The sequence below is a fragment of the Eschrichtius robustus genome, chromosome 12 (assembly GCF_028021215.1).
Source record: "Eschrichtius robustus isolate mEscRob2 chromosome 12, mEscRob2.pri, whole genome shotgun sequence".
In the NCBI taxonomy this organism is placed as follows: domain Eukaryota; kingdom Metazoa; phylum Chordata; class Mammalia; order Artiodactyla; family Eschrichtiidae; genus Eschrichtius; species Eschrichtius robustus.
Window position 1 is genome coordinate 9,553,797 of NC_090835.1, and position 26,577 is coordinate 9,580,373.

At 37.1% G+C, this 26,577-nt stretch overlaps 1 protein-coding gene across 2 annotated transcripts in view; it reads right to left on the reverse strand.

The window, feature by feature from the left end:
• The window catches only part of GRM7 (glutamate metabotropic receptor 7), a 796,163-nt gene that overhangs the window by 507,970 nt on the left and 261,616 nt on the right, over window positions 1–26,577 (reverse strand). For both annotated transcript variants that reach the window (XM_068557650.1, XM_068557651.1), the window contains exon 2: window positions 18,035–18,251. In XM_068557650.1, coding sequence (XP_068413751.1) covers window positions 18,035–18,251 — 217 coding nt within the window. The remainder of the gene's footprint in view (window positions 1–18,034; window positions 18,252–26,577) is intronic.

The following is a 26,577-nucleotide window of genomic DNA, read 5'->3' on the forward strand; positions in this document are numbered from 1 at the left end:
CTGGCTCTCTATTTGTGCCCCTGATGATGGCAAGCATGAGCTTTGGCAGACACCTAGTGAACTTGTGTGTACAAAGCCAATAAAAATCTGTGGACCAAGGAGAGACCACAAACTTGAGCTTTAGCTCCACCCTTGGGAAAGCAAAAGGGAATCTGCCAGCACCCAGCTTGGTGTGTTGAAGGACTAGAAAAGACATATAAACTTAAGAATTCTGCCACAAGAGGGAGCAAGAAGCATGGATCAGGCATATCCACAGAAGGACCAAGAAAGCCTCAGACTTCCCATCATGACTGACGGAAGTTATTTCTCTCCTGAAGTCAGTTAGTAATGACTACTAGAGGAGGTGACTGCAACATCAAATGCAAATACAACACTGTAAGACTTCAAGAAACATAAAAAATAAAGGAAAGATGACACTACCAAAGGATCACAATAATCTTCCAATAGCCAATCCCATAGTCATGGAGATCTACAATTCATGCAATAAAGAATTCACAATAGCTCTTTTGAGGAAGATCAGTGAGGTACAAGAAAACACAGACAATTTGATGAAGTCAGAAAAAACAACACAGAAACAAAATGAGAAGTTTAATGAAGAGAAATCTTAAGAAAGAACCAAATAAACTCTAAAGCTAAAGAATATAACGAATGAAATTTTAAAACGCAATAGAGAACATCAATAGCAGAATGAATCGAGCAGAAACAAGGATCTATAGATTAGAAGACAGAAACTTTGAAGTTATCCAGTTAGAGGAGAACAACAACAACAAAAATAAGAAAGAGGAAAGGATATGTGATCTACCAGATACCATCAAAAGAAGCAATATGTGAATTATTGGTGTGTCAGAAGGATAAAAGATGGAGAAAAGGGTACAAAGTTTTTTTCAAAAATAATGACTGAGAACTTCCCAAATCTGGGAAGTGATTTGGATATCCAAGTTCATGAAGCTTATAGGTTGCCAAATGATTCAACTCAGAGATCTCCAAGATACTTTATAATAAAACTGTCAAAAATCAAAGACAAAGAATCATAAAGACAGCAAGAGTAAAAAGCTTGTAACTTACAAGGAAACCCCCATAAGATTATCACTGTATTTTTCAGCAGAAATCGTAAAGGGCAGGAGAGATTGGAAGGATCGATTTAAAGTGATGAGAGAAAAAAATGCGAACTAAAAACATTCTACCCAGCAAAACTGTCCTTCAGAAATAAGGAAGAGATAAAGACTTTCCTAGATAACCAAAATCTGAGGGAGTACATAACCATTAGACCTGCCTTACAAGAAATGCTGAAAGGAGTTCTTCCACCTAAGATGAAAGGAAGCTAATTAGTAACATGAAAATGTATAAAAATATGTAACATACTAGGGAAGGTAAGTATGTAATCAAATTCAAGTATGGAGTCAAATTCAGAATACTTAATACTGTAATGTGGTGGTGTTTTAAACACTTAACTCTAGTATAAAGGTTAAAATTAAAAAGTATTTAAAACCTATAGCTACAATAGTAGGTTAATAAATACATAATATAAAAATAGGTAAACTGTGATATCAAAAATATAAAAGGGTGGGGGAGTAAAAAGGTAGAGTTTTGTATGCAATTAAAGTTGTGTTGTTACCAGCCTAAAAAGACTATTATATTTATAAGATGTTTTCTGTAAACCTCATGATAGCCACAAAAGCAAAACCTGTAGTAGATAAACAAAAGATAAATAAAGGAATCAAAGCACACTATGGAAAATCACCAAATCACAAAGGAAGACGGAAGGAGAGGGAGAAAGGAATGAGAGACCTACAAACCATCCAGAAAACAATTAATAAAATGACATTAGTAGTCCTTACCTATCAATAATTACTATTAATGTGAATAGATTAAATCATCTATCAAAAGGCATAGAGTGACTGGATAGATTAATAAAACAACCCACAAGACTCAACTATACATGACTCACGTCAGTTTTAAGAACACACATACGGTCAAAATGAAGGGATGAAAAAAAAATATTCCATGCAAGTGGTAATCAAAAGAGAACAGAGGTGTGTTATATCAGACATGACCGACTTTAAGCCAAAAACTATAATACCATGCTTCAAAGGCTATCTATGGTTAAAACAAGGGCATTTATTTGGAAGGAACAGAATCCTGGAAGTTGGAATACAGACATTTGGTAAGAAATTGATAGGGTTGAGGACACTGAGTCCCTAAATTCTGATGAGTAATTTTTACCAGTAGAAGCAGCCTTTCCACTTCTATCCGAGGGAATTAAGCCTGCATTAATAACACCAACAACAACTACACAAGAGACAAAAAAGGCCATAGATACTGATAAATAGGTCAATTCAATTCATCAAGAAGATATATCAATAATAAATATATATGCATCCAACATCAGAGCACCTAAATATATTAAGCAAATACTAACAGATCTGAAGGAAGAAATAAATAATACAATAATAGCAGGAGACTTCAATATCCCACTTTCAATAATGGATAGATCATCCAGACAGAAAATAAATAAGAAAATGTTAAACTTGAACCATACTTTAGACCAAACGGCCCTAACAGACATATACAGAATATTCTTCTCAACAGTAACAGAACACACAGTTTTCTCCAGAGGACACTGAACATTCTCCAGGACAGATCATATGATAGGTCACAAAACAAGCCTTAGCAAATTGAAGAAGACTGAAATCATACCAAGTATCTTTTTCAATCACAGTGGTCTGAAATTAGAAATCAATAACAGGAAGAAAACTGGATATTTCACAGTATGTGGAGATTAAACAACACACTCCTGAACAACAAATAGGTCAAAGAAGAAATCAAAGGGAAATTAAAAAAAATATATGCATACCAAACTGTTTGGAATGCAGCACAAGAAGTTCTCAGTGGGAATTTTATAGCAATAAATGTCTACATTTATGTAAAAAGAAAAGACCTCAAATAAACAACATATCTTTACACCTCAAAGAACTAGAAAAAGAAGAACAAACTAAGCCCCTAAGAAAAGGAAAGTAAATAACAAAGATTAGTGCAGAAATAATGATATAGAGACCAGAAAAACAACAGAAAGATTGACAAAACTAAACGTTGTTTTTTTAAAAAAGAGAAACAAAATTGACAAAGCTTTAGCCAGAAAACTAAGGAAAAAAGAGAGAAGAATCAAATAAGTAAAATCAGATGTGAAAGAAAAGACATTAAAACTGGTAACACAGAAGTAATAAAGAACATTAGAGACTATTATGAATAATAATTCACCATGAAATTAGATAATCTAGAAGAAATGGATAAATTTCTAGAAACATAAAACCACCAAGACTGCATCATGAAGAAACAGAAAATCTGAACATACCATAACAAGTAAGGAGATTGCCAGTGATCAAAAATCTCCCAACCAAAAGAAGTCAGGATCAGACGGGTTCCTTGGTGAATTCTACGAAACATTTAACGAAGAATTAATACCAATTCCTGTCAAATTCCTTTAAAATTGAAGAGGAGGGAACACTCCCAAACTTATTTCATGAGGCCAGCATTACTCTGATACCAAAGCAAAATAAGGATATTACAAGAAAAGAAAACCAGAGGCCAATAACCCTGATGGCTATAGAATGAAAAATTCTCAACAATATACAGTTGCCCCTGGAACAACATGAGCTTGAACTGTGTGGGTCCACGTATAGATGTTTTTTTTCCCCCAAACACATACTATAGTAACGCATGACCCGTGGTTGGTTGAATTTGCAGTTCAGGAACCACAGACAGGGAGGACCAGCTGTAAAAGTTTTATGTGGATTTTCGATTGTGTGGAGAGTAGACACCTCTATTTTATTTTTTATTATTTTAAAAGTTATTTATTTATTTATTTATTTAATTTGGCCATGCCACACAGCTTGCAGGATCTTAGTTCCTCAAGCAGGGACTGAACCCCTGCCCTTGGCAGTGAAAGTGCACAGTCTCAACCGCTAGACCTCCAGGGAATTTCCTTTTTATTTTATTTTTTAGAGAGTAGACACCTCTAAACCTCACATTGTTCAAAAGTAAACTGTACTGACAAGCTGAATTCAACAGCACATTAAAAGGAATATACACCAGGTAGGATTTTTCCCTGGGATAGAAAAATGGTTCAACATGCACTAATCAATAAATGTGATGCACTACATCACTAGAATGAAAGATAAAAATCATATGATCACCTCAACAGATGCAAAAAAAAAAAAAAATCTGAAAAAATACTGGATTCTTTCATGATTAAAAAAAAAAAAACCAAATTGGGTAGAGAAGGAATATTCCTCAACCAAATAATGGCCATGTATGATCAGCCCACAGCTAACATCATACTCAACAGTGAAAGACTGAAAGCTTTTCCTCTAAGATCAGGAATGAGACAAATGTGCCTACTCTCACCACTCCTATTTAGTATGTTACTCTTATTAAAGTACTGGAAATTCTAACCAGAGCAATCAAGGAAGAAAAAGAAACAAAGGCATCCAAATTGAAACAGAAGAAGTAAAACTGTCTTGTTTACAGATGCCATAATTTTATATATGGAAAATCCTAAATACCCCACCAAAAAACTGATAGAACTAAAACACCAATTCTGTAATTTGCAGGATACAAAATCAACCTACAGAAGTCAGTTGTATTTCTGTACATAAACAACAAAACATCTGAAAAACAAGTAAGGAAAGCAATCCCATTCACAATAGTATCAAAAACAATAAAATACTTAGGAATAAATTTAACCAAAGAGATGAAAGTTCTGTGCACTGAAAACCAAGACTTTGAAAGAAATTAAAGAAGACATGAATAAATGGAAACACAGCTCATGTTAATGACTCAGAATAATTAATATTGTTAAAATGTTCATACTACCCAAACCCTAGACAGACATTCAATACAATCCCTATCAAAATTCTAGTGGCAATTTTCACAGAAATGGGAAAAAATTCTAAAATTTGTATGGAACTACAAAGACTCCTAATAGCCTAAGCAACCCTGAGAAAGAATAACAAAGCTGGAGTCATGATATTTCAGCTATCAAGCTGTATTACAAAGCTGTAGTAACCAAAACTGTATGGTACTGGCATAAAAACAGACACACAGACCAACGGAACAGAATCGAGAGCCCAGAAATAAACCCTTGCCTATATGGTCAATAGTATTTGACAGAAAGCCGAGAATACTTAATGGGGAAAGGATAATTACTTCAATAAGTGGTATTGGGAAATTGGATAATCAATGCATGAAAATGAAATGGACTTTGTCTTACACCACTCACAAAATTGAACTTGGGTAGATTGAACAGAAGACTTGAAACTGTAAAATTCCCAGAAGAGGCAAAATGGTCCTCGATATTGGTCTTTGACAACAATTTTTGGGGTATAACATCAAAAAGCACAAGCAACAAAAGTCAAAATAAATAAGTGAATTATATCAAACTAAAAAGTTTCTGCACAGCAAAAGAAATAATCAACAAAATGAAATGGCAACCTACAGAATGGGAGACAGTATTTTGAAATCATATATCTGATCAGGGTTAATATCCAAAATATATGTGAAACTCATATAACTCAATAGCAAAAATACAGACCAAGGGGGGAAAAAAACCCAGTCTGATTAAAATATGGGTAGAGGAGCTGAATGGTCATTTTTCCAAAGAAGATATACAAATGGCCAACAGGTACATGAAACGATGCTCAACATCACTAATCATCAGGGAAATGCAAATTAAAACCACGAAGAGATAACGCCACACATCTTTTAGAATGGCTATTATCAAAAAGACAAGAGATAACAAATGTTGGCAGGGATGTGGTAAAAAAGGAACCCCCGTGCACTGTTGGTGGGAATATAATTGGTAGAGCCACTGTGGGAAATAGTATTAATGTTCCCCAAGAAATTAAAAATAGAACTACCATATGATCCAGCAATTACATTTCTGGGTATATATTCAAAGGAAATAAAATCAGGATCTCCAAGAGATATCTGCACTCCCATGTTTACTGCAGCATTATTCACAAGAGCTAACATAGAGAAAAAACCTAAATGTCCATATAGGGATGAATGAATAAAGAAAATGCGGTATACACACACATACACATATACACACAATGGGCTACTACTCCATCATGAGAAACAAGGAAATCCTGCCATTTGCAACAACATGGATGGAACTTGGAGGCATTATGCTAAGTGAAATAAGTCAGAGAAAGACAATTACTATATGATATCACTTATATGTGGAAGCTTCAAAAGCTGAACTCAAAGGCACAGAGAGTAGAATGGAGTTTCCAGGGGCTAGGGAGGAGGTAATTAGGACATGGCAGTCAAATGGTGCAAACTTTCAGTTATAATATAAGAAAGTTTTGGGTATCTAAGGTACAGCAAGATGACTACAGCTGACAATACTGTATTAGATACTTGAAAGTTGCTGAGACAGTAAGATGGTGTTTTCACCGCAAAAAAAGAAACGGTAATTGTGTGAGGTGACAGGCTCTGACTAACCCTACCATGGTAATCATTTTGAAATACATGTAAGTGTATCAAATCATCATGTTGTACACCTTAAACTTCAATAATGTTATATGCCAATTATATTTCAAGAAAGCCGGGGAAAAATATACTGGGATCCCAACAGATAAATGATGCAAACCTTAAAGCAGGATGTGCTCTGTGAGTCTACTGTAAGCCACACTAATTTCTACTTCCTATCTTAATTACTCGCTGGTAACTGTTGAACAAAGCACCCATAAGAACAGACTGACAACACAATTTACATTAGTTAATCAAAAGTGTGCAGAGTAGGGGGCTTTCCTGGTGGCGCAGTGGTTGAGAATCTGCCTGCCAATGCAGGGGACACGGGTTCGAGCCCTGGTCTGGGAAGATCCCACATGCCACGGAGCAACTGGGCCCGTGAGCCACAATTACTGAGCCTGCGCGTCTGGAGCCTGAGCTCCGCAACAAGAGAGGCCATGACGGCGAGAGGCCCGCGCACCGCGATGAAGAGTGGCCCCCACTTGCCGCAACTAGAGAAAGCCCTGGCACAGAAACGAAGACCCAACACAGCCATAAATAAAAAAAAAAAAAAAAAAAAAAGGGTACAGAGTAGAATTTGTACTAAGCGTATCACTGTATATCAGCTTTTTAGAAAATAACCCTCATGATCCTTATATGGAGCAAAGGAGTAACTACATTTTTGCTAAAAAATTTTGACCAGAAGAAGCTATAATTTTTGTGGCCTCTAGGATTAAGACATTGAGAACAACATATTTCTATATAATTAGTCACCATACATCAAACTTTCTGTAGTTTTAATTCTGACAATTTCATCTTTCCCAAGGGAATTTATCTTCTTTCATAAAACATATGCTGGGTATGCCCTTGTGATGTTGATTTTTTAAACTTTCAAATTTAAATCCAAAGGATCACTAATACCTTAGGAAAATTAACCTTTTTTATATGTCGACATTTTTAGTAGGCATCATTTATTTTTAAGCTCTTCTAAATATATACCTTGAATTTTTCTCTTGAGACCTTCATCATTATTATGATGACTTCACTTTTAATGTTTCCCCTTGTATGTAAAAGCCTACGTTGTAACCTATATGCTAGTTTCTCAAAGGGTCATCCTACTACCATGGCTTGTAGAGTGTGAGGACATCCCAGTCATACCTACCCAAAAAGGAGCTTGCTTGATAAATAATACCACCTCTAAAATATTAATGCAATGGAATAATGCCATCTAATAATTATTGGCAATATGTTTTAAGTGCTTGCTATTTATGACAACATCCAGCCAAAAGACTAACAAGAAATGTGAAGAACTGGGAAAAGGCAAATTTGGAGCTACACAAGGTCACAGTATTTCCGTCAGTTAATGCAGTACATCTTTAGGATGGCTACTATTACTGCCAGAGATCTTGATCATCTAGCTGTCCTTCAGTTTGCCTGGGGAGCGCTAATGCAATTGATGTGGGGCTTTGTAGAATTTCCTATAATCTCTTGAAAGATTTAACAGCAGGGATCCATTTGCCAAATAAAAGGTAAACAGATCCCTCTGTGCAGGTCTCAAAGGGGCTACATTTACACGCGTGGAGCTGTTCAAAATACAAAATACTTTAGGAAAGAGTTGAGCTCCAGTAAATAGATATTTTCCAAGGAAACTTTTATTAATTTAATGTTTCTTGGACTGGAGTGTCCTTCTATTTTTTCAGACCTACCCATCTGACTAATTCCAGTGCCCACCTCCTTGCGTCTGTTCTGATGAGCACTGCATTTCTCTGTGTGGGTGCCTATACTTGCCTGTTCCAGTGGAGTGGAACACTCTGGCAAAGGCAACCCAAAAGGCAGCATTTTTTTAGACTGTGACCACCCCACCTTTTGGTTAGATCACTGAAATTACATTGGGAAGTAACTCTTTCTCACTGTGCACAGCCTTAGCGGGACTCAAAATCAAGGTGCCCTACTTTCCCACAAGCAAAACATAGGTAGGCCCCATAAGCACTTAAACTTAGGTTTTATATAGTTCCCTCCTGTTCTATAAGCTAACTAATATTCTTCCAATATTTTATCTCTTTTGCTGACATTTATCAAAACCTATGAGATTCAAAACCGGGAGTCTTTCCCAATGAACATTTTTGTAAACCCTGGGAAAAGAAAGGTTCACTTGAAGGCTAATGTTAAGTGTCATTAAACAGGGAGAATAAATCAAACTTTCTGGCCTGTGAAGTTTAGTGGTATAATGATAACTATTACAAAAGCATGGTTACTTTCTGAAGTAAGCTACCCCAGAACAATGATTCTCTTCCCCTCTACTCAACTGACCAAGAAATTCTATTGTTCAAAAGAATTTTCTGGATCTGAGCCTCTACTCCAATATTAAAAGATGACCTATGCTCCTTTTCACTAAACCTTTAACTTCAACGCCAGAATCCCAAGTCCTTTTTCTCCTTAGCACATGCAACATATGGTAACCATACCCAAGTCAATGAATAAAGGAGGGGTTCATTTTATCTTCAGATCTTTTCACATTCCTCCACATTGCTCGGGTGCAGTGAAGGTAAGTGGAAGAGATGAGGAGGAACTGCTAAGATATGCTTTTTCACTGTCTATGTCTCCGTGCAGCAAAAACACTCATTTATCATCCATGTTAGTCCCACTTCAACAATGACGTTCTACTGCCTAGAGGAAGCCCATCTTTGCCATCAGGGTGATATGGATCTGAGGATTCTCTAAATCAAGGGAGACTATTTTTCTCAATAAATATATGATGACTTTGCAAACCAAAGCAGCAGGATGCTGGCTCCCAGTCAGTTACTGTAGGAGTTAGGGCCGGAACCACAAGTTCTTAGCCCAAAAGCCAAAGCATATTCTGCAATACTTCTTATGTTGGGTCAAAGAGCACTTTCCATCTAGTAATTTCAGTCAAAATTTTTTCAAAGTGATGCTATTTCTCTTATACCATTTAAAAATTTAAATACCATTAAACAACTTTATTTGGGGTTTTTAACATGACTCTTCCTAAAATGTCATGCACCACCCTATTTAGGGCAGCCTTGTCTGCTAACTTCTACTTAAACTTTGCCGCTTAGCTAAGCATCTACCTTCTTCCAGAGTTCTCCTTTGCAGCATGCCCCAATAAGGCTGTGTTCACTGCTCTACTTATGTATTTCTAGTCTTAGAAAGCAGATCTTTTTTTTGTCTTTTTGTTGTTACTACTATAATTATTACTTATTTTTATCCTGGAAGAGTATCTCACCCAAAGAAAGTACTCAGATATTCAATGTATGAGTGTAGGCCTATCACCAGATTTCTTTCCCTATTTTTCTTCTATAATGTCAGTTTATTATAGCCAATTAATGATAACTTTAGAAAACCAAAATTGGAAAATCTTCCAACAGTTTTACTGTACCAACTACAAACTTGGAGTCATCGCCTCTTATGTTACTAGTAGAGTATTTTTAAATTCAGCGTGCATTTATTGAGCCTAATCTTTGTTGGACATTATCCTCGAGTATGGAAAGTCAAATACGACATAATTCCTGCCCTCAATAAACTTACATTCTAAAATAAATGAGTCATGGATATGAAATGTACAGTGTGAGGAATATAGTCAATAACTATGTAATATCGTTGTATGGTGACATACTGTATGTAACTGGACTTATCATGGTGAACATTTTGAAATGTATAGAAATACTGAATCACTACATTGTGTGACAGGAACTGACATAGTGTTGTAGGTCAATTATACTTCAAAAACAAACAAACAAACTCATAGAAAAACAGGTCAAACTTGTGGTTACCAGAGGCAAGGGGTGGAGGGAGGCAGAACTGAATGAAGGCAGACAAAAGGTACAAACTTTCAGTGATAAAATACATAACTGCTGTATGTTATACATGAGAGTTGATAAGAGAGTAGATCCTAAGTGTTTTCATCACAACAATTTTTTTTCTATTTCTTTAATTCTGTATCTATATGAGATGATGGATGGTCACTAAACTGACTGTGATAATCATTTCATGATGTTTGTAAGCCAAATCTTCATGCTGTACACCTAAAACTTACATAGTGCTGTATGTCAATTATACCTCAATAAAAAAGGAAGAAAAAAATAAAAATAAGCTCACATTCACATGGGAGACGATGAGATAGATTACAATGATCACAGTAACATGCAACAAATTCCATGACAGTTATGCACAAGGTGTTACAGAACTCATAGAAGTAACACTCTTCAATTACATTAATGAAGGTAAAAGCCAAACGTCTGAAGTAAAGTCTCTCTAGATTAAGTAGAAAAACATTTATTTAAATTATTTTGGATAATCTGCAGAATCACCAGGGAGACCAGGGAACCAAAGTTACAAAATGAGTTGGAACAAAGGATCACTAGGCTGTCAGAACCAAAGCTAAAACAGTACCACAGAACCAAGTTAGCGGGGGCACTGCTGCTGCTACTCTTGGAAATGGGAAGCTGGAGATTACACTACTGCTGCCATTTCATGCTGGATAACACATCTACCCCTGGAACACGGATATCACTGCTGCTGCTGTCAACAAGATGGGTTTTCCATGGCCCCTGCTTCTTTGTGTCCCTAGCTCTTGATCCATCTATGGTGGGTATGTCTGGGTGTGTCTGATTAGCCGAGACTGGGTGACATGGCTGTGCCCTAGCTTCGAAGGAAGCTGCCGACATGAATATCTGGCCTCTTAGGAGTGATATGCAGCCTCATTCTCTCATCAAGACTTGATCGATTGGTCATTCTCCATGAATTTATTCATGGAGAGGGACTTTAAGGTGCTGTGCTATTTAAAAAGACAAATGTACACACTGTGATGCAAAATAGGACCATGAAGGAAGACTAAGTCAGGGATAACTTTTTTTTCCCAAGGAGTTATGTTTTGGAAAAATAGATTGTAGTTAGCTGGTAACCCACACAGAAAGCAAAGCGTTAGCAAAGGCACAGAATATCCTGAAACCCACAGAAGTTAGACTGCGGTGGGGCAAGGAGTGTGTGTATGGGGACCTGAGGTGGGAATTAAAGATGGCAGGCCTAGTGTGGAGTGAGATGGGTGATTAAATCAGACACCAGGTCAGAAAGGACCTATATTCCATGCTAGACACATTTTACTCAATCCTCTGGGGTAAGGGAAGCCAGGAACAGATAAGAGAATGGCTGTATTTGTATTTTAGAAAGATGATCATTTTAGTAAAATGGATACTATATTGGAGGAGCTAATCTGGAGGCATGAGTAACTGTAGCTGTAAATCACGGTGAATAAAGTGGAGCCCAGAACTAAAGTAACTGTAAAGATAATGGGGATGAGGGGACATGCTCAAGATGTGCTAAAAGATCCAGTATGGGTTAAAATCTAAAATGTGGTGCTAACCACTGAGGGTCCAGAAATTAAAATAAAATAATAAAGCTTCTTATTGAAGAACTTACAGTTTAGTTTTAAGCACAACTGAAAATAGATGATATCATGAGAGTGCTTGTGATTTTGTATTTTGAAATTAAGTCCTTATTCAACACCTGTATTTAAGCTGGGATCGCTAAACAGTTCATTAAGGAAACACTCCAACCAGACATTAAAAGGTCTCAGAATTTTCTATATTCACCATGATATAGACAGAGACAAAAAAAAAACAAAAAACAAAAAACTGGAAAATCCTCAAATTTAACACAGATACCTAAGTGGGGGTATTGGGAATTATAGCCTTGTTGCATCACACTGCTGTAAATTTTGTGTGGAGACAGTAACACGGAAGAATAAAGTAGATTTAGGGCAGGGGTAACTGTGACGTACCAGAGCAAACAGATCTAGGATACAATTTTTGTGACCCACAAGTCACAAAATTATATATCCTAAAAATTATGTATCATAAGTCCTCCCTCTACATGCCTTTTTCTCCCTAAAAGGCAAAGGGAAAAATACAACTGTTCCTTCCTTTTCTCTTTCCTTTAACAAATAGTTGCTGAATGCCTTGTAAACGCCAAAAGTTAGGCTAGATGATAGGGTCCCAAGGCAAAGTCCTTGACCTCACAGAGGTTACAGTCAGGTGGGGAAGACTGACAACAACCCAACGAAAGAGAGCACTGCATCTGTGAAGCAAAGAATAAGAATAAGAACAGAATCCTATAATGAACAAATCCAACGAGTTCCTAAGGTCTAGAAAAAATGGAGGACTGAATAATAGTTACTAATAGTCAATTAAATCTTCACCTAGTTATGCTAGGTAAGAATATTCTAGGTCAAGATAAAGTATTAAATAAAAACAAGTTCTAGAGTTTACCTGATTAATAATGAGAATAACTGAAATAACTGTATTAAGTGATTGGCATGAAATATCAAAAGATAGCTCAAATATTCTTTCTGGTTTTGAACAGTTGATATGTCTCACGACACCATGGCAGTAACAAATCATGACTATTTTTGTCATATTGTGAAGCAGTGGTCATGGGATTCTCCTGAAAATTGTCTGGCAGACTAGAAGAGTTGTATGTGATGTCCTTACTCTTGTAAACCTTGACCCAAATTTGGTTCAAATGATCTGGACTATATTAGTGACTTACGATATCATAAGCATTTCCTTTGCCCCTCACTTAGAAAAAGGAGCCTTTATGTCTAATTTACTCTGTTTAGTTTATTATGTTGACATGAATTTTAAAGCATATTGGGAGTGAATAGTCTCTCATTCTCTGTGATACTAATCAATAAATTGCTTTTGTCGATACTGCATGTGCATCCATTCAAATATAGAGGGCGATTTTTGCAAATATAACTGTTTTACAAAAATCTCATCATCTGAGAAAATCATGTTACAGTCCTTTCTGAAAGTTCAACAAGGAGCAGAATCCAGGCATATTTAAATATCTCATGACTATACATGAGAGGAAAATTATTGAGGTTTTCTGACAGCTTAGAGAAACTGTAAGTCTTCATGTCCCAGACAAATTAGATGGCCCCCTGCTGAAGGATGGCTTCTTTTTCTGACATCATTGTCTTGATTGTTCTATCAGAGTCTGACAAAGGAGCGTGCACCCCATGTTCTATGCCTACGTGCATAGTGGAGATCTTTCAGGCTCCAGTTTTACAAGCAGCCTTTGGTTCAGGACTTAAGTCTAAACTTTGGAACTAAAGCATTTTAACAGAGTGAAACTCTTACAGACATTTATAAAGAAGAAGAACCACAATCTTCAAAGTCAAACTGTTTAGAAAGAATGGAAGTAACTCGTTGGAACCTTCCAGCAGAACATAGAAACAACATCGAGCTTATGCTCGTGCTCTCCCCCCACCCTCACACACACACACCACATACATAGGACAATCTGAATAGCTCACTTCCTTTCCTTGTTATGCTTCTTATATGATGGAAGCATATTAGTAAAAATAGCAACCATAACTCAAAAAGACACATGCACCCCAATATTCGTTGCAGCACTATTTACAATAGCCAGGTAATGGAAGCAACCTAAATGCCCACTGACAGACGAATGGATAAAGAAGATGTGGTACATATATACAATGGAATATTACTCAGCCAATAAAAGGAACGAAACTGGGTCATTTGTAGGGACGTGGATGGACCTAGAGACTGTCCTACAGAGTGAAGTAAGTCAGAAAGAGAAAAACAAATATCGTATATTAATGCGTATATGTGGAATCGAGAAAAATGGTACAGATAAACCGGTTTGCAAGGCAGAAATAGAGACACAGATGTAGAGAACGTATGGACACCAACGGGGGAAAGCAGGGGCAGGGGGTGGTGGTGGGATGAATTGGGAGATTGGGATTGACATATATACACTAATATGTATAAAATAGATAATAAGAACCTGCTGTATAAAAAAATTAAATTAAATTTAAAAAGGAATAAACATACATCCCCAAAACAAAAAACCCCAAAAATAGATAAATAAATATTATTCAAATTAAGAAAAAGAATAGCAACTCAGCTATTCTAGTACATACATAAATATATGTATATTTATATATATATAATATAAATAACCTTTGAGTTACAACTAAAGGCAAATGTTATCTATCACTAGTTATTTTCAAACTTTTGAAACTCAAGCAATAATGCTACTGATTTATAGGAAACTAGTGTGGAACACTAAGAATTAGGTGTCACTGGGTGTTGTGTTCCCCATACCTGATCTTATTTATTTTGCCAACCTGATCATCATTAATCTCATTCTCTATATTAGGAATCTGAGGCTTGGAAAGTTCAATCATGTGTCAAAAGTTGTACAGCACAGAAGCAATGGAGCCCATTATTCAAATCCAGGTCTTTCTGATACCTCAGTGCTTGCTTATGTATATGCCACACTGCCTCTCCCACAGATACACCTTGGCTTGTATCTTTCTTGAGGGTAAGGTTCTAGAAGCAGCAGGGAAAGGAAAAAAGTAAACATTCAAAATTACCCTTGAAAATTCCCTAAAATTCCCTAAGTATGCATACTTCCCCGAAATTCCAAAAGGGCAAATTTTAAAAATTCTTTTTCTTTGTATTCTGAATTAGAATATATTGCTGTTTCTTTGACTAAAAATCAGAGGAAGTAGTTGGATTCTTCTTAGAGGTCGTGGAATATGAATATGTATCTCTATACACTGGAATCACCTTTGGGTTAGCAAGATGCTCACGATATGAGAGGCCCACAGAAGTGACATCCACTGAAGAAACGATGGAATCATGTTTCCCATCTCAGGTTTTTTTTGAAGTAATACACACACTTAGTAAACTTACCATACTCCATTTCAATTATAATTTTCCCTCCTCTTTATTTCCTCTTTTTTGAAGGGATGGGTAGGGAGTTGAATGCAGGGGTGTTTGTTAAGCACAAAAGTGAACTCACTTAAATTAACTGCACATATGCTACGGTTCCAAAGAAATTTAATATCAATACACATCAACTATCATAATACTTAAGGTGAAGAAGAACTGATTGCAAGACATTACCTGAACCCTCAACGTTTTCTGGAATTTCGGCAGCTGGCTGTTTAGTTACACTCATCCCCAAATTCAAAGGTTTTCAGATTGAAGGATTTCATCCAAAATGGCTGCCAATAATATAATTTTATTTTTGAGTTGGGTCATTTCAATATATTGATATGATTAGCTAAAATTATGAGCTGGGGAGCTCAGACCATATTACCAAAACTTTTCCTTTTTTTTTTTTTTTTTTTTAATTTATTTATTTATTTTACTTTTTGGCAGTGTTGGGTCTTCGTTTCTGTGCGAGGGCTTTCTCTAGTTGTGGCAAGCGGGGGCCACTCTTCATCGCGGTGCGCGGGCCTCTCACTATCGCGGCCTCGCTTGTTGCGGAGCACAGGCTCCAGACGTGCAGGCTCAGTAATCGTGGCTCACGGGCCCAGTTGCTCCGCGGCATGTGGGATCTTCCCAGACCAGGGCTCGAACCCGTGTCCCCTGCATTGGCAGGCAGATTCTCAACCACTGCGCCACCAGGGAAGCCCCAACTTTTCCTTTTTGAAGAGTCATACAGCAGACTCATATCTTAAGTTTTCACTAAGCGACACCAGGAATAAACAACCTTACGAAACTCACCACTGACCTGTCTAGAAAATACAGTCTTTTATAAAGGCCAACATTTGTCTTGATCCTGTCCTTATTGAACAATCAACATGATTTTGACCTTCTGAACACTGTACATTTTGTAACAAAATGGGTAGTGTCCTTTGCTTTGTCCAGTACAAAGTGCAGTATTAAATTTGAGATCCACTTGCAGCAATTATGTAGAAAAAGAAGGTATTTGAACTTTATTTCTGAGCTTTATCTTACTATTTTACCCATATTTTCTCTTCATCTTGTCTTACCTATTGGCTATTACACCCATATTTTAGATATGTCTTTAAGTGGGCCTCTCACATTATTGTGGTCAAAGCAGTAGTCAAAGAAACAAAGAAAGAAACAAACACATAGCTATCAAAAGTGGTTAGGCTCTTCTTTAAAGATTCATGAATTCAGTTGTTAATGAGTCTTATAAGTCACAGCACGCAAGACACAAGGCCAGAGTTAAGATTTCTTCCCTAATCAGAAAGTTTCTCGCTGAATTATACCAGAAATGTTTCCCTTAGAAACAAAGCAGCTGGGACTACAGTCGTGACTCAGACAGACACCATCTCTCTTAGAGTCTACGGGACAAGACAGAAATCAACAACAGCAGCAAATTATGCTAATGAGTGATAACTATTGTGGGAGGAGCCACTAGAAACACAAGACCAAGCAGACAGAATCCAGGAAGTTTTGTGTGCATGTTTGCTTGAACCTAGAAATGGCGTTTAGGATGAGCCCTGTAAATGACTAGGAGCTCGGCAGTCAAAGGTGTTAACAGTGACAGTACTTCAGCCAGAAGGAAGAGTACAAGACTGACCCAGCCCTCCAACGAAATTTTCAAATTAGAGATCATGATAAGGTGCTGAGTTAAAAGCACAAGATTCATAAACAAGTCGGGGCTTCCTTCTTTCAGTAGCCATGTAAAGACACACCATCTATATGCGGGAGCATTACATGCCTGAGGATGCCTGTAGTCTGAAAGCAAAATACTCAAAGCCATGTCTTCAGGATTTATGACATCTTTCCTCGTGAAAAGAATCTCTGTTTCTACTGCCTTGCTTGTTTGTTTGCTTTATGGTTAGTTAACTATTCTGGTCAATGACAAGTTGGATAATATTCTTACCATCAAAACTGACGACAAGACTTTAGCCTAAGAGCTTTTTAGGAATATCCAAGCATGCATTTAAAAAAAAAAAAATGTTTACTAGATCCAATATTTCTATATGGGGAAGCCTGCATATTTATTGTCATGATTCCTAAGTTTGAAGATTTTGTCTCGTTTTTTTCAAAATCTGCCCGATGGAAGCCAGCTGGCCAAACATTCGAACCCATTACCTCCATTTTGAGCTTAATAAACATACATAAAAGAATCTTCTCTAAATGCCACCTAACAGAACTGTCTTTCTCAAAAGAATCTAAAGTTTCAAAGACTATTTGTCTAAGTACATTCTACTGCCTGGATAATTTACTTAATTTTGTTTTGGCCAAGTCATTCAGAGCCCTCAGTGTCATTCCCCTTCAAAGCAAAGTGTCCCTGTGGTTGGGTTCTCATAATTTAAACAATTCTCTCCATTTTGGAGAGCGGCGGAGAGAAAGGACACATGAAGAGGCACATTTAGCCACGCTTGCTCATGTTTCCATATACAGCTTGCAATCCACACTATTATCTATTACACAGAAGTCAGATATCAATTTTAGTACCTATTTCTTTCTCTCCATTTCTTCCACTAATACTTAAAGGGATTTCAGTTTCACAGTTTTGAAAATATTCTCTTCCAAAACAACAAAGCGTTTTAAATGAAGACTTTGCAAATTTACTTCACAGGCAAGGGGGAACATGAGCGTAGGGATAGGGCAATTACCAACAGTGTTTGTTTAATAAAGATTGAAAGAGCTCTACAAGCCACAGACATTCAAAGAGGGTCATCTTGATCATTGCAATCTCTTCCTACCTGCCTCTTTGGAAATCTGCGTGAAGGATTCCACACCTTTCTCTCCATAACTTCCTTCCGATGCGAGAGTAGACACATAATTCCAACCCAGGGCCTTTACGATGTCTACCATGGCCTGGGCTTGGAAGGAATCGGGCGGGACCACACGAGAGAAGAAGTCATAGCGACGGTCATCACTTAACTCGGGTGCTGTTGATGCATAACTAATCTGGGGGATCTGAAAAGATAAGAAATCACCACATGAGGGCACACCATCAGGATGTGAGAGATTCATGCATACTTATGACAATTTACTTAAAATACAGGGCTTGAGCTCCAAAGAGGAAGTGTGTTTTGCCACATACAGCATGGAAGTGTAGACCACCTAAATGCAACCAACCACCTCTTAACAGCACAAGAAGCATCTACTTTTATGCTTTGGCCTTTTTTTCTCCTCTTGGAGAAAGGAATGGGGATGGAATGGGAATTACATAGAGCATGATGGTTGGGAGGAAAAATAATTTTAACCATTCTGGCTAACAATGTGAATCATGCTTTACTTCTTATACATTAATGGAAACAAAAGACACAACAGCCTAACTGGAGCGTGTATAGAGATTGGTTTAGTTGACACATCTCATGAATACTGGTAGACGTCATTAGCCATCTAACATTGATTGAGTGCTGATCACGTATGAGTAAATATCTAAGTAAGCTGCATGCATTATTTTATTCTTCACAAGAACATTATGAAGTATTGATAGCTCACTAACACCCTTAGACCCAGGTAAGGGGGTTCCCTGCCCCAACACCATCATTTCAGCTCTTCTGGCACTTTGGAGGGCCTTTCTCAAAATTTTGTAAGTTTCATTTGGATGCTGAGAGAGAGCTGACAGTCCTGATTGAGTGGAGCCACATGGACCTCTGATTCCCATTTTTTTGCCTTTAGAGAATTCTCTGACCCTCTACTGCACGTGGGATTAACCAGATGTCTCAAGGAGTTCTAGAACGTGTGCCTATATAGATCATCCTAGAGCAGGACCCTGGTTCCAAGAGGACAATTTAATGAGCAGATTATTCCTCTTGACTGGCACAGTATTTATTTCTCAGGATCATTTGAGATTAGACTACCTGACATGCTGATTTTAGTTCAAGAAAATTACGCATTTAGAAAGAAACCTTGAAAAAAAATATTTACCCAGGATCCCAAATACTCTAGGAGAAGACCTGAAGCAGCCATAGATGAGGAGCATGGCTTAGGATCTAACGTCAGGATCTCTAAGCTAGTTACTTTTATAGTGAATGCTCCCCAGTTGTTTCTCTTAACACTAGCATGCAGACGACTATGATAGGTATGATTTATCTACCTGTAAGAATGATCAACTCCTACAAAATTCTGGTTGTAAACTCTCCCAGCACTTACCCTTGTTTTAGCGTAAAGATTTCTCATGTATCTAAAAGCCAGTTTTGATCTTTGCTCAGACAAAGCCCAACAGTGCAATTCTTTGCCCCAAAGATGTCAAAGGTACACTCAAGTTAATTCTTTGAGCCCTGATAATTCTACTCAATATTAACCTACTTTTCTCTTTTCAGGGCAGTTTGCCTCAAGTTTACCCATTTGACATTGTTTAAAGCTGGTTACCACCTCTGTAAAGCTCATTTCTCCACCAGCCTTTCTAGGTGAACATTACAGTCAAGTCTTGCCCTGACGGTAGATGACCCACCATTTTCCATGCAGCCCATCCCTGATGCAGTTCTGCTCTATGACCACCAGGGGCAGGCTCTCCGTTCCTGACTCGAAATCCAAAGCCACTGTGAGAAAGCCTCCAAGTCTCCCGACGGTCTGCACCTGAGTAACTCCTCAATTATAGGGCTAGTGAAGTGCAGTAGAAATAAAATGGGATTTGGTATTGAGAAGATCTGGAATCGAAGCCTCATGTTTCTGTTCACTAGCGTTCACTGTGGTGAATATTTCACCTCACTGAGTTGGTTACATTATTAATTAGTATAAGATTGTTTTGAAGGGCAGGAATAACGAATGTGCATTGCTTAGCATGATGCCTGGGACAATGTGGGTACTTAATACATGGGGTAACAACAATCAGAAGAGAGAAAAGTGTGTGTTTTCTTACTAAGTTTATGCATTCTCCACATTTGACTTCCCAAGTTCTCTGTGACACATTAGCAAAAACATTTCCCTCACCGTCCTAAGAAAATATGTTTACATATTCCTGTCATCATTGCTTTAGAAATAATATGTACTATTTATTTAACTTTTCATCATGTGGCAAGAATATTCTAAAAGATTGGGGTTTATTTTTAATGTTTTAAATTTTATTTATTTACTTATTTATTTTCATTTAAGTATAGTTGATTTACAATATCGTGTTAGTTTCAGGTGTACAGCACAGTGATTCAGTTATATATATATATGAAAATTTTCAGATTCTTTTCCCTTATAGGTTATTACAAAATATTGAGCATATTTCCCTGTGCTATACAGTAGGTCTTTGTTGGTTATCACTAAAAGTTTTATATGCATTACCTTATCTAACCAACAGTAAAAAGTCTTCACTATACTTTAGTATACTATACTATTATTAAATCATTTTACAAAAGAAGAAATTGAGACTTGAAAGTAGACTATGACCTTGCCTTAGGTCACAAAGTTGTAAGACAGACAGAGCAATACTCAAACCTGACACAGCCTAATGCAAACTTCTAAACTCTTAACTATGATACTTTCCTGAGTTGTTGCTAAAACATTTGAACAATAAGCATAAAATAAGGAAGGGTATTAGATTACTGTAGTCGAGGCCAAGTTCTGTCCATAGTACTGACTACAGAGCCACTGAAAGCAATTTTACAGGTCACCCTTAGACTGTCGTTAAAACATTTTATATAAATGTCTTATTAAAATTTATACAAATATGTGAAAAGATTGAGTTTCCTATGTTTCATTTATAGTTCAAGGGTTATAAATTTTAGGTGAAAAAAATCAACTGAATAAAGGCTTTGGACGAAAATTAAAGGGAAGGAGGGAGGGAAGGAGGGAGGGACGGAGGGAGGGAGAGAAATACCTTTTCTTACAAGAAATAAAAAAGGAAGAAGCCAAGCATGGCAAAACATTTCCATCAATTTCAACTTGTGGAAATGCAAAATCTTTGTGCTGTTGCACAGATGCCTTCCCTGCCAAAATCCCTTTCTACCTTTGAACAAGTGCAAATAAAGATACATCCAGCCCTCTACTTAAACTTGCATTTATGTAGCTGTGGTAAAACATCGCGATTGTGAAATGCCTCCAATGCAATGCGTTTTCTAAACAGTGACCCAAACTTTAGTAATGAAAGTCCTGGTGAAGCAGATTTATTTCCTCACTACCCATTGAAATGATTGCTATAAGTGGTTTATCCCTTCCATTATAAATAAGAAACACCTACCAGCTTAAGACTCATATGTCCGTTTAGGATCACACACACATCCTATATTCAAGGGTAATTATTTGTACATTATACATATAATGATGCTAGAATAAGAAACGAACAACCAAATGGATTTCATTTCTGAGATGAAAATATGGCTATATAAGGAAATTCCCCCCAGCAACAGGAGATGAAGAACAGCAAGAATGTATGTAACCTATGAAATATGCTCTGTTACTTATCAACTATTATCCTGTATATTTAGTCACCTGTTTTCAAACTAATGTTTAAGTCTACAGAGTAATTATTTTGAAGTATGTATTATAACTGGTACCTGAAACTGACCAAATTATTATTAGTTGTCTTTAGTGATTAACTGACACACTCCCCTTGATATCGTAGCTATACTTTCCTTTTCTGCTATTGAAACTCTACCCCCTTGCCAGTCTCCTTCAGAAATGTAGAACTGATCTTTTGATGAAGACAATTTAGTGTAATCACACTTCTGCAACATGAAAATAAATATCCCGTCTCCCTTTGAGCCTTCCTTTCCCCAATTTAAAAACCAAAAAAATTTTCATCTTTATTGTAGGACCAAATTTTCACCTCATTGTATTTTGTTGTTCTTTACTCCTTTTAAAATATTTGCCTATCACACAAAAATGGTTTTGCTAATGCTGAGTACCAAACAGGGTTAAAAATATCTCACACCTTTAAATTATCATTTAAAATTTATGTAGGCATTTTTCACAGAACTAGAACAAAAAATTTCACAATTTGTATGGAAACACAAAAGACCCCGAATAGCCAAAGCAATCTTGAGAAAGAAAAACGGAGCTGGAGGAATCAGGCTCCCTGACTTCAAACTATACTACAAATCTACAGTAATCAAGACAGTATGGTACTGGCACAAAAACAGAAATATAGATCAATGGAACAGGATAGAAAGCCCAGAGAGAAACCCACGCACATATGGGTCACCTTATCTTTGATAAAGGAGGCAAGAATATACAATGGAGAAAAGACAGCCTCTTCAATAAGTGGTGCTGGGAAAACTGGACAGCTACATGTAAAACTATGAAATTAGAACACTCCCTAACACCATACACAAAAATAAACTCAAAATGGATTAAAGACCTAAATGTAAGGCCAGACACTATCAAACTCTTAGAGGAAAACATAGGCAGAACACTCTATGACATAAATCACAGCAAGATCCTTTTTGACCCACCTCCTAGAGAAATGGAAATAACAACAAAAATAAACAAATGGGACCTAATGAAACTTAAAAGCTTTTGCACAGCAAAGGAAACCATAAACAAGACCAAAAGACAACCCTCAGAATGGGAGAAAATATTTGCAAATGAAGCAACTGACAAAGGATTAATCTCCAAAATTTACAAGCAGCTCATGCATCTCAATATCATAAAAACAAACAACCCAATCCAAAAATGGGCAGAAGACCTAAACAGACATTTCTCCAAAGAAGATACACAGATTGCCAACAAACACATGAAAGAATGCTCAACATCATTAATCATTAGAGAAATGCAAATCAAAACTACAATGAGATATCATCTCACACCAGTCAGAATGGCTATCATCAAAAAATCTACAAACAATAAATGCTGGAGAGGGTGTGGAGAAAAGGGAACCCTCTTGCACTGTTGGTGGGAATGTAAATTGATACAGCCACTATGGAGAACAGTATGGAGGGTCCTTAAAAAACTAAAAATAGAACTACCATATGACCCAGCAATCCCACTACTGGGCATATACCCTGAGAAAACCATAATTCAAAAAGAGTCATGTACCACAATGTTCATTGCAGCTCTATTTACAATAGCCAGGACATGGAAGCAACCTAAGTGTCTATCGACAGATGAATGGATAAAGAAGATGTGGCACATATATACAATGGAATATTACTCAGCCATAAAAAGAAACGAAATTGAGTTATTTGTAGTGAGGTGGATGGACCTAGAGTCTGTCATACAGAGTGAAGTAAGTCAGAAAGAGAAAAACAAATACAGTATGCTAACACATATATATGGAATCTAAGGAAAAAAAAAAAAAAAGGCCATGAAGAACCTAGTGGCAAGACGGGAATAAAGACACAGACCTACTAGAGAATGGACTTGAGGATATGGGGAGGGGGAAGGGTAAGCTGTGACAAAGTGAGAGAGTGGCATGGACACATATACACTACCAAATGTAAAATAGATAGCTAGTGGGAAGCAGCCGCACAGCACAGGGAGATCAGCTCTGTGCTTTGTGACCACCTAGAGGGGCGGGATAGGGAGGGTGGGAGGGAGGGAGACGCAAGAGGGAAGAGATATGGGAACATATGTATATGTATAACTGATTCACTTTGTTATAAAGCAGAAACTAACACACCATTGTAAAGCAATTATACTCCAATAAAGATGTTAAAAAATAAATAAATAAAATAAAATAAAATAAAATTTATGTAGAAGTCAACTTTCCTGACACCTTTTAAGCACTGTAAAGCAAACAGTAAAAGCAATAAAACCATCATTCTTCAAGTCATCATATGTAACATTTTCCCAATCCATACATTATTCTTAAAATAGGAAAAGGAAGACCCAATTCACTCTAATTTAACTTTTAAAATATTTATGCATATTTAAGAATTTCTGTAAATCTAAGAGAAACAGGCTGGGGAAAACTACTTTCAAGAAAATCAAAATGGACATTTAAGTAACTTACATCTTCTGCACACTGTAAAAACTTTCAAGTCATCAATATTTGTACCTCTCCAATACAAGTGATTGTGGTGACTGAATTCTTTAGGTGGACTGAAAGAATCACCCAAAGTTAAATTCTATCCAATTAGTGGCACACACCACTCACTAGGAGGTGCTCAAGGCTCCCTCCTAACCTCTCCATATTTGCCCTAGAAAGCAGGAATCAACTGATGAGTTTTTCTGGAGCACTAGTTTTCTTTGGTTAGAAGTGTCACAACTCTCATTAAACAGTTATCTGTTTATCTGTTTATTGTTCGCACCTTTCCTGGAGAGTACTGACCTTGTTCATCATTTTATCACGACTGGATAGCACTGCACTGGGTACAGAATACGAACCTTATCATTATTTGTTGAATAAAAGAGTAAGCCAGTGAAGTAATGAATGAAATAATCTGAAGGAAATAGAACCCCTCCTGCACCGCGTTGGTGTGGCCAGAGGGACCCACAGCACTTGGGAGTTATCCCTGCCCTGGGAGGGGCTCTGAGGGGCAGCTGAAGTCACAGCAGCAAACACTTTTGTCACTCTTTCTTTTCCCTGGCACATTTTTCCCTGGGATTTCCTTCTTCATCACTGGCAGGTAGAACAAGCTGACAATGGATTGGGGTTCAAAGGTAAAAGGACCTAGGGAGTCATTTAGGGGATTGTTCACTCTGGTTTCTTTTCCTCTATGCCTGAGACCTGGCAACTCCAAGCACCATACACCACAGTGCCCAGAGTTCACTCTAACTCTGCGAGACAAACTTGGTGTGAAGCACTTTCACTTTCCAAGTGTTGACAAGATAGAACCCTTCTAAATTTAGTTTTATCCCATAATCACTCTAAAGGCAAAGGGATCCCACAGGCTTGGAAACACACTCCTTTAGGCATCATCTTAGTGTCAACATCTGTCAAAATAACTGAAGATCCAAATCCAGATGTGGACGAGATCACAATAATGCAAATATTTTAAAAATCCAAACTGTTGCTCCTATTCCAACATGAACTTGCCATGAAAAATAAATACTAAACATTTTAAAAAGAAGAACCATTTCATTTATGTAGAAAAAAAAGAAAGATCTGAAATTTGTTTCATGCGTTTTGAGCCTCTTCTTCTTCTTTATAAGGGCAGCGCCTATAACAAAGTCAGTCACCTGGGAACTTCTTACCTTTGGAAAGGTAAATGAGGTTTACGGCCCCACCAGGTTCCTGGGGAATCTGCATAGCCAAGAAAGGCAATTCAAAATGTACTAACACCTGCTCCAGAGGGGAGTTTCCACGAAACTTGTAAAAGGCAATTTTTGGAAGCATCATGAGCAATTAAGATAATGCTTCAGTGTACCTGTTGAGATATTAACGAACTCCCAGTGGGGCATTATTAAGTTCACAGTCAGCAGTAATTTCACTCTTTGTTCTTATTAAGCTTTATTGATATGGATTCCCCCCAAAAGGAAAAATGGTCAAATAATCCATTCAGGCTCATTCTTTGAAGCACCACTCTCCGTGATTTACATGTATCTCTTCTCTAGGTAACATCTCTGCTCATATTAGGATGGCTGGGTGTCAGTTCTGATTTTTGATAGTATTTATTTCAAAGTACTGAGGAATGACTAATAATTTTGAATTTGTTTAAAGTCTGGAATTTCACTCAACCTTAAATGCCTCACAACAAAGATTATCATCAAGTATTGCAACTCTTTTTCCTTTGCCTTTCATTTCTTTAATTGTATGACACCAAATACATTAACATTCTGTAAGTGGTAGTAACCATTTTCTTAGAACCAAGTAATTTTATGTGTGGATTGCAAGTCAAATTTGTCTAATACATATTTTAAAGAATGTTATCTATTATTTTTTATTATTTTTGCTTTATTAAATCTCTCTATATACCAGGCTTTTGGAGGTGAAATACTTTACATATATAATCTCATGAGACTTTGTAACACCCTATAGTTGATACAGATATTATTGTCATGAATATTGACTGTTTTGCCTTCCACATCACTCTGTTCCTGTAGTTTATGAGGAGATGGTGGTACTGCAGGATCCAGATGCTGTGTGTGACACAAGCCAGCCTATCAGAACACGGGGTTCCTTTAAGCTACATGGCTGACTCAAGGGAAATCACATGACCTGACCTAGACCAAGGTGAACAAGTGGGATGCAGTATCAAGGCGAGGTCAGAATTCATAGACAAAAGAAACAATCTTCTTACTGAAATGCCTGAGAGGAAATAATATAAGGCTGTGGTTACTGATGATGACGATGAAGATGATGATTTTGCCAGGAAGGGAGGAAAACATAGTATCTTTCACATCTCACACTTGGCAAACGTCAGAAACAGTGCTGGAGATAAAACTTGTCTCTCCCTATTTCCTATGAAACATAGAAGATCAG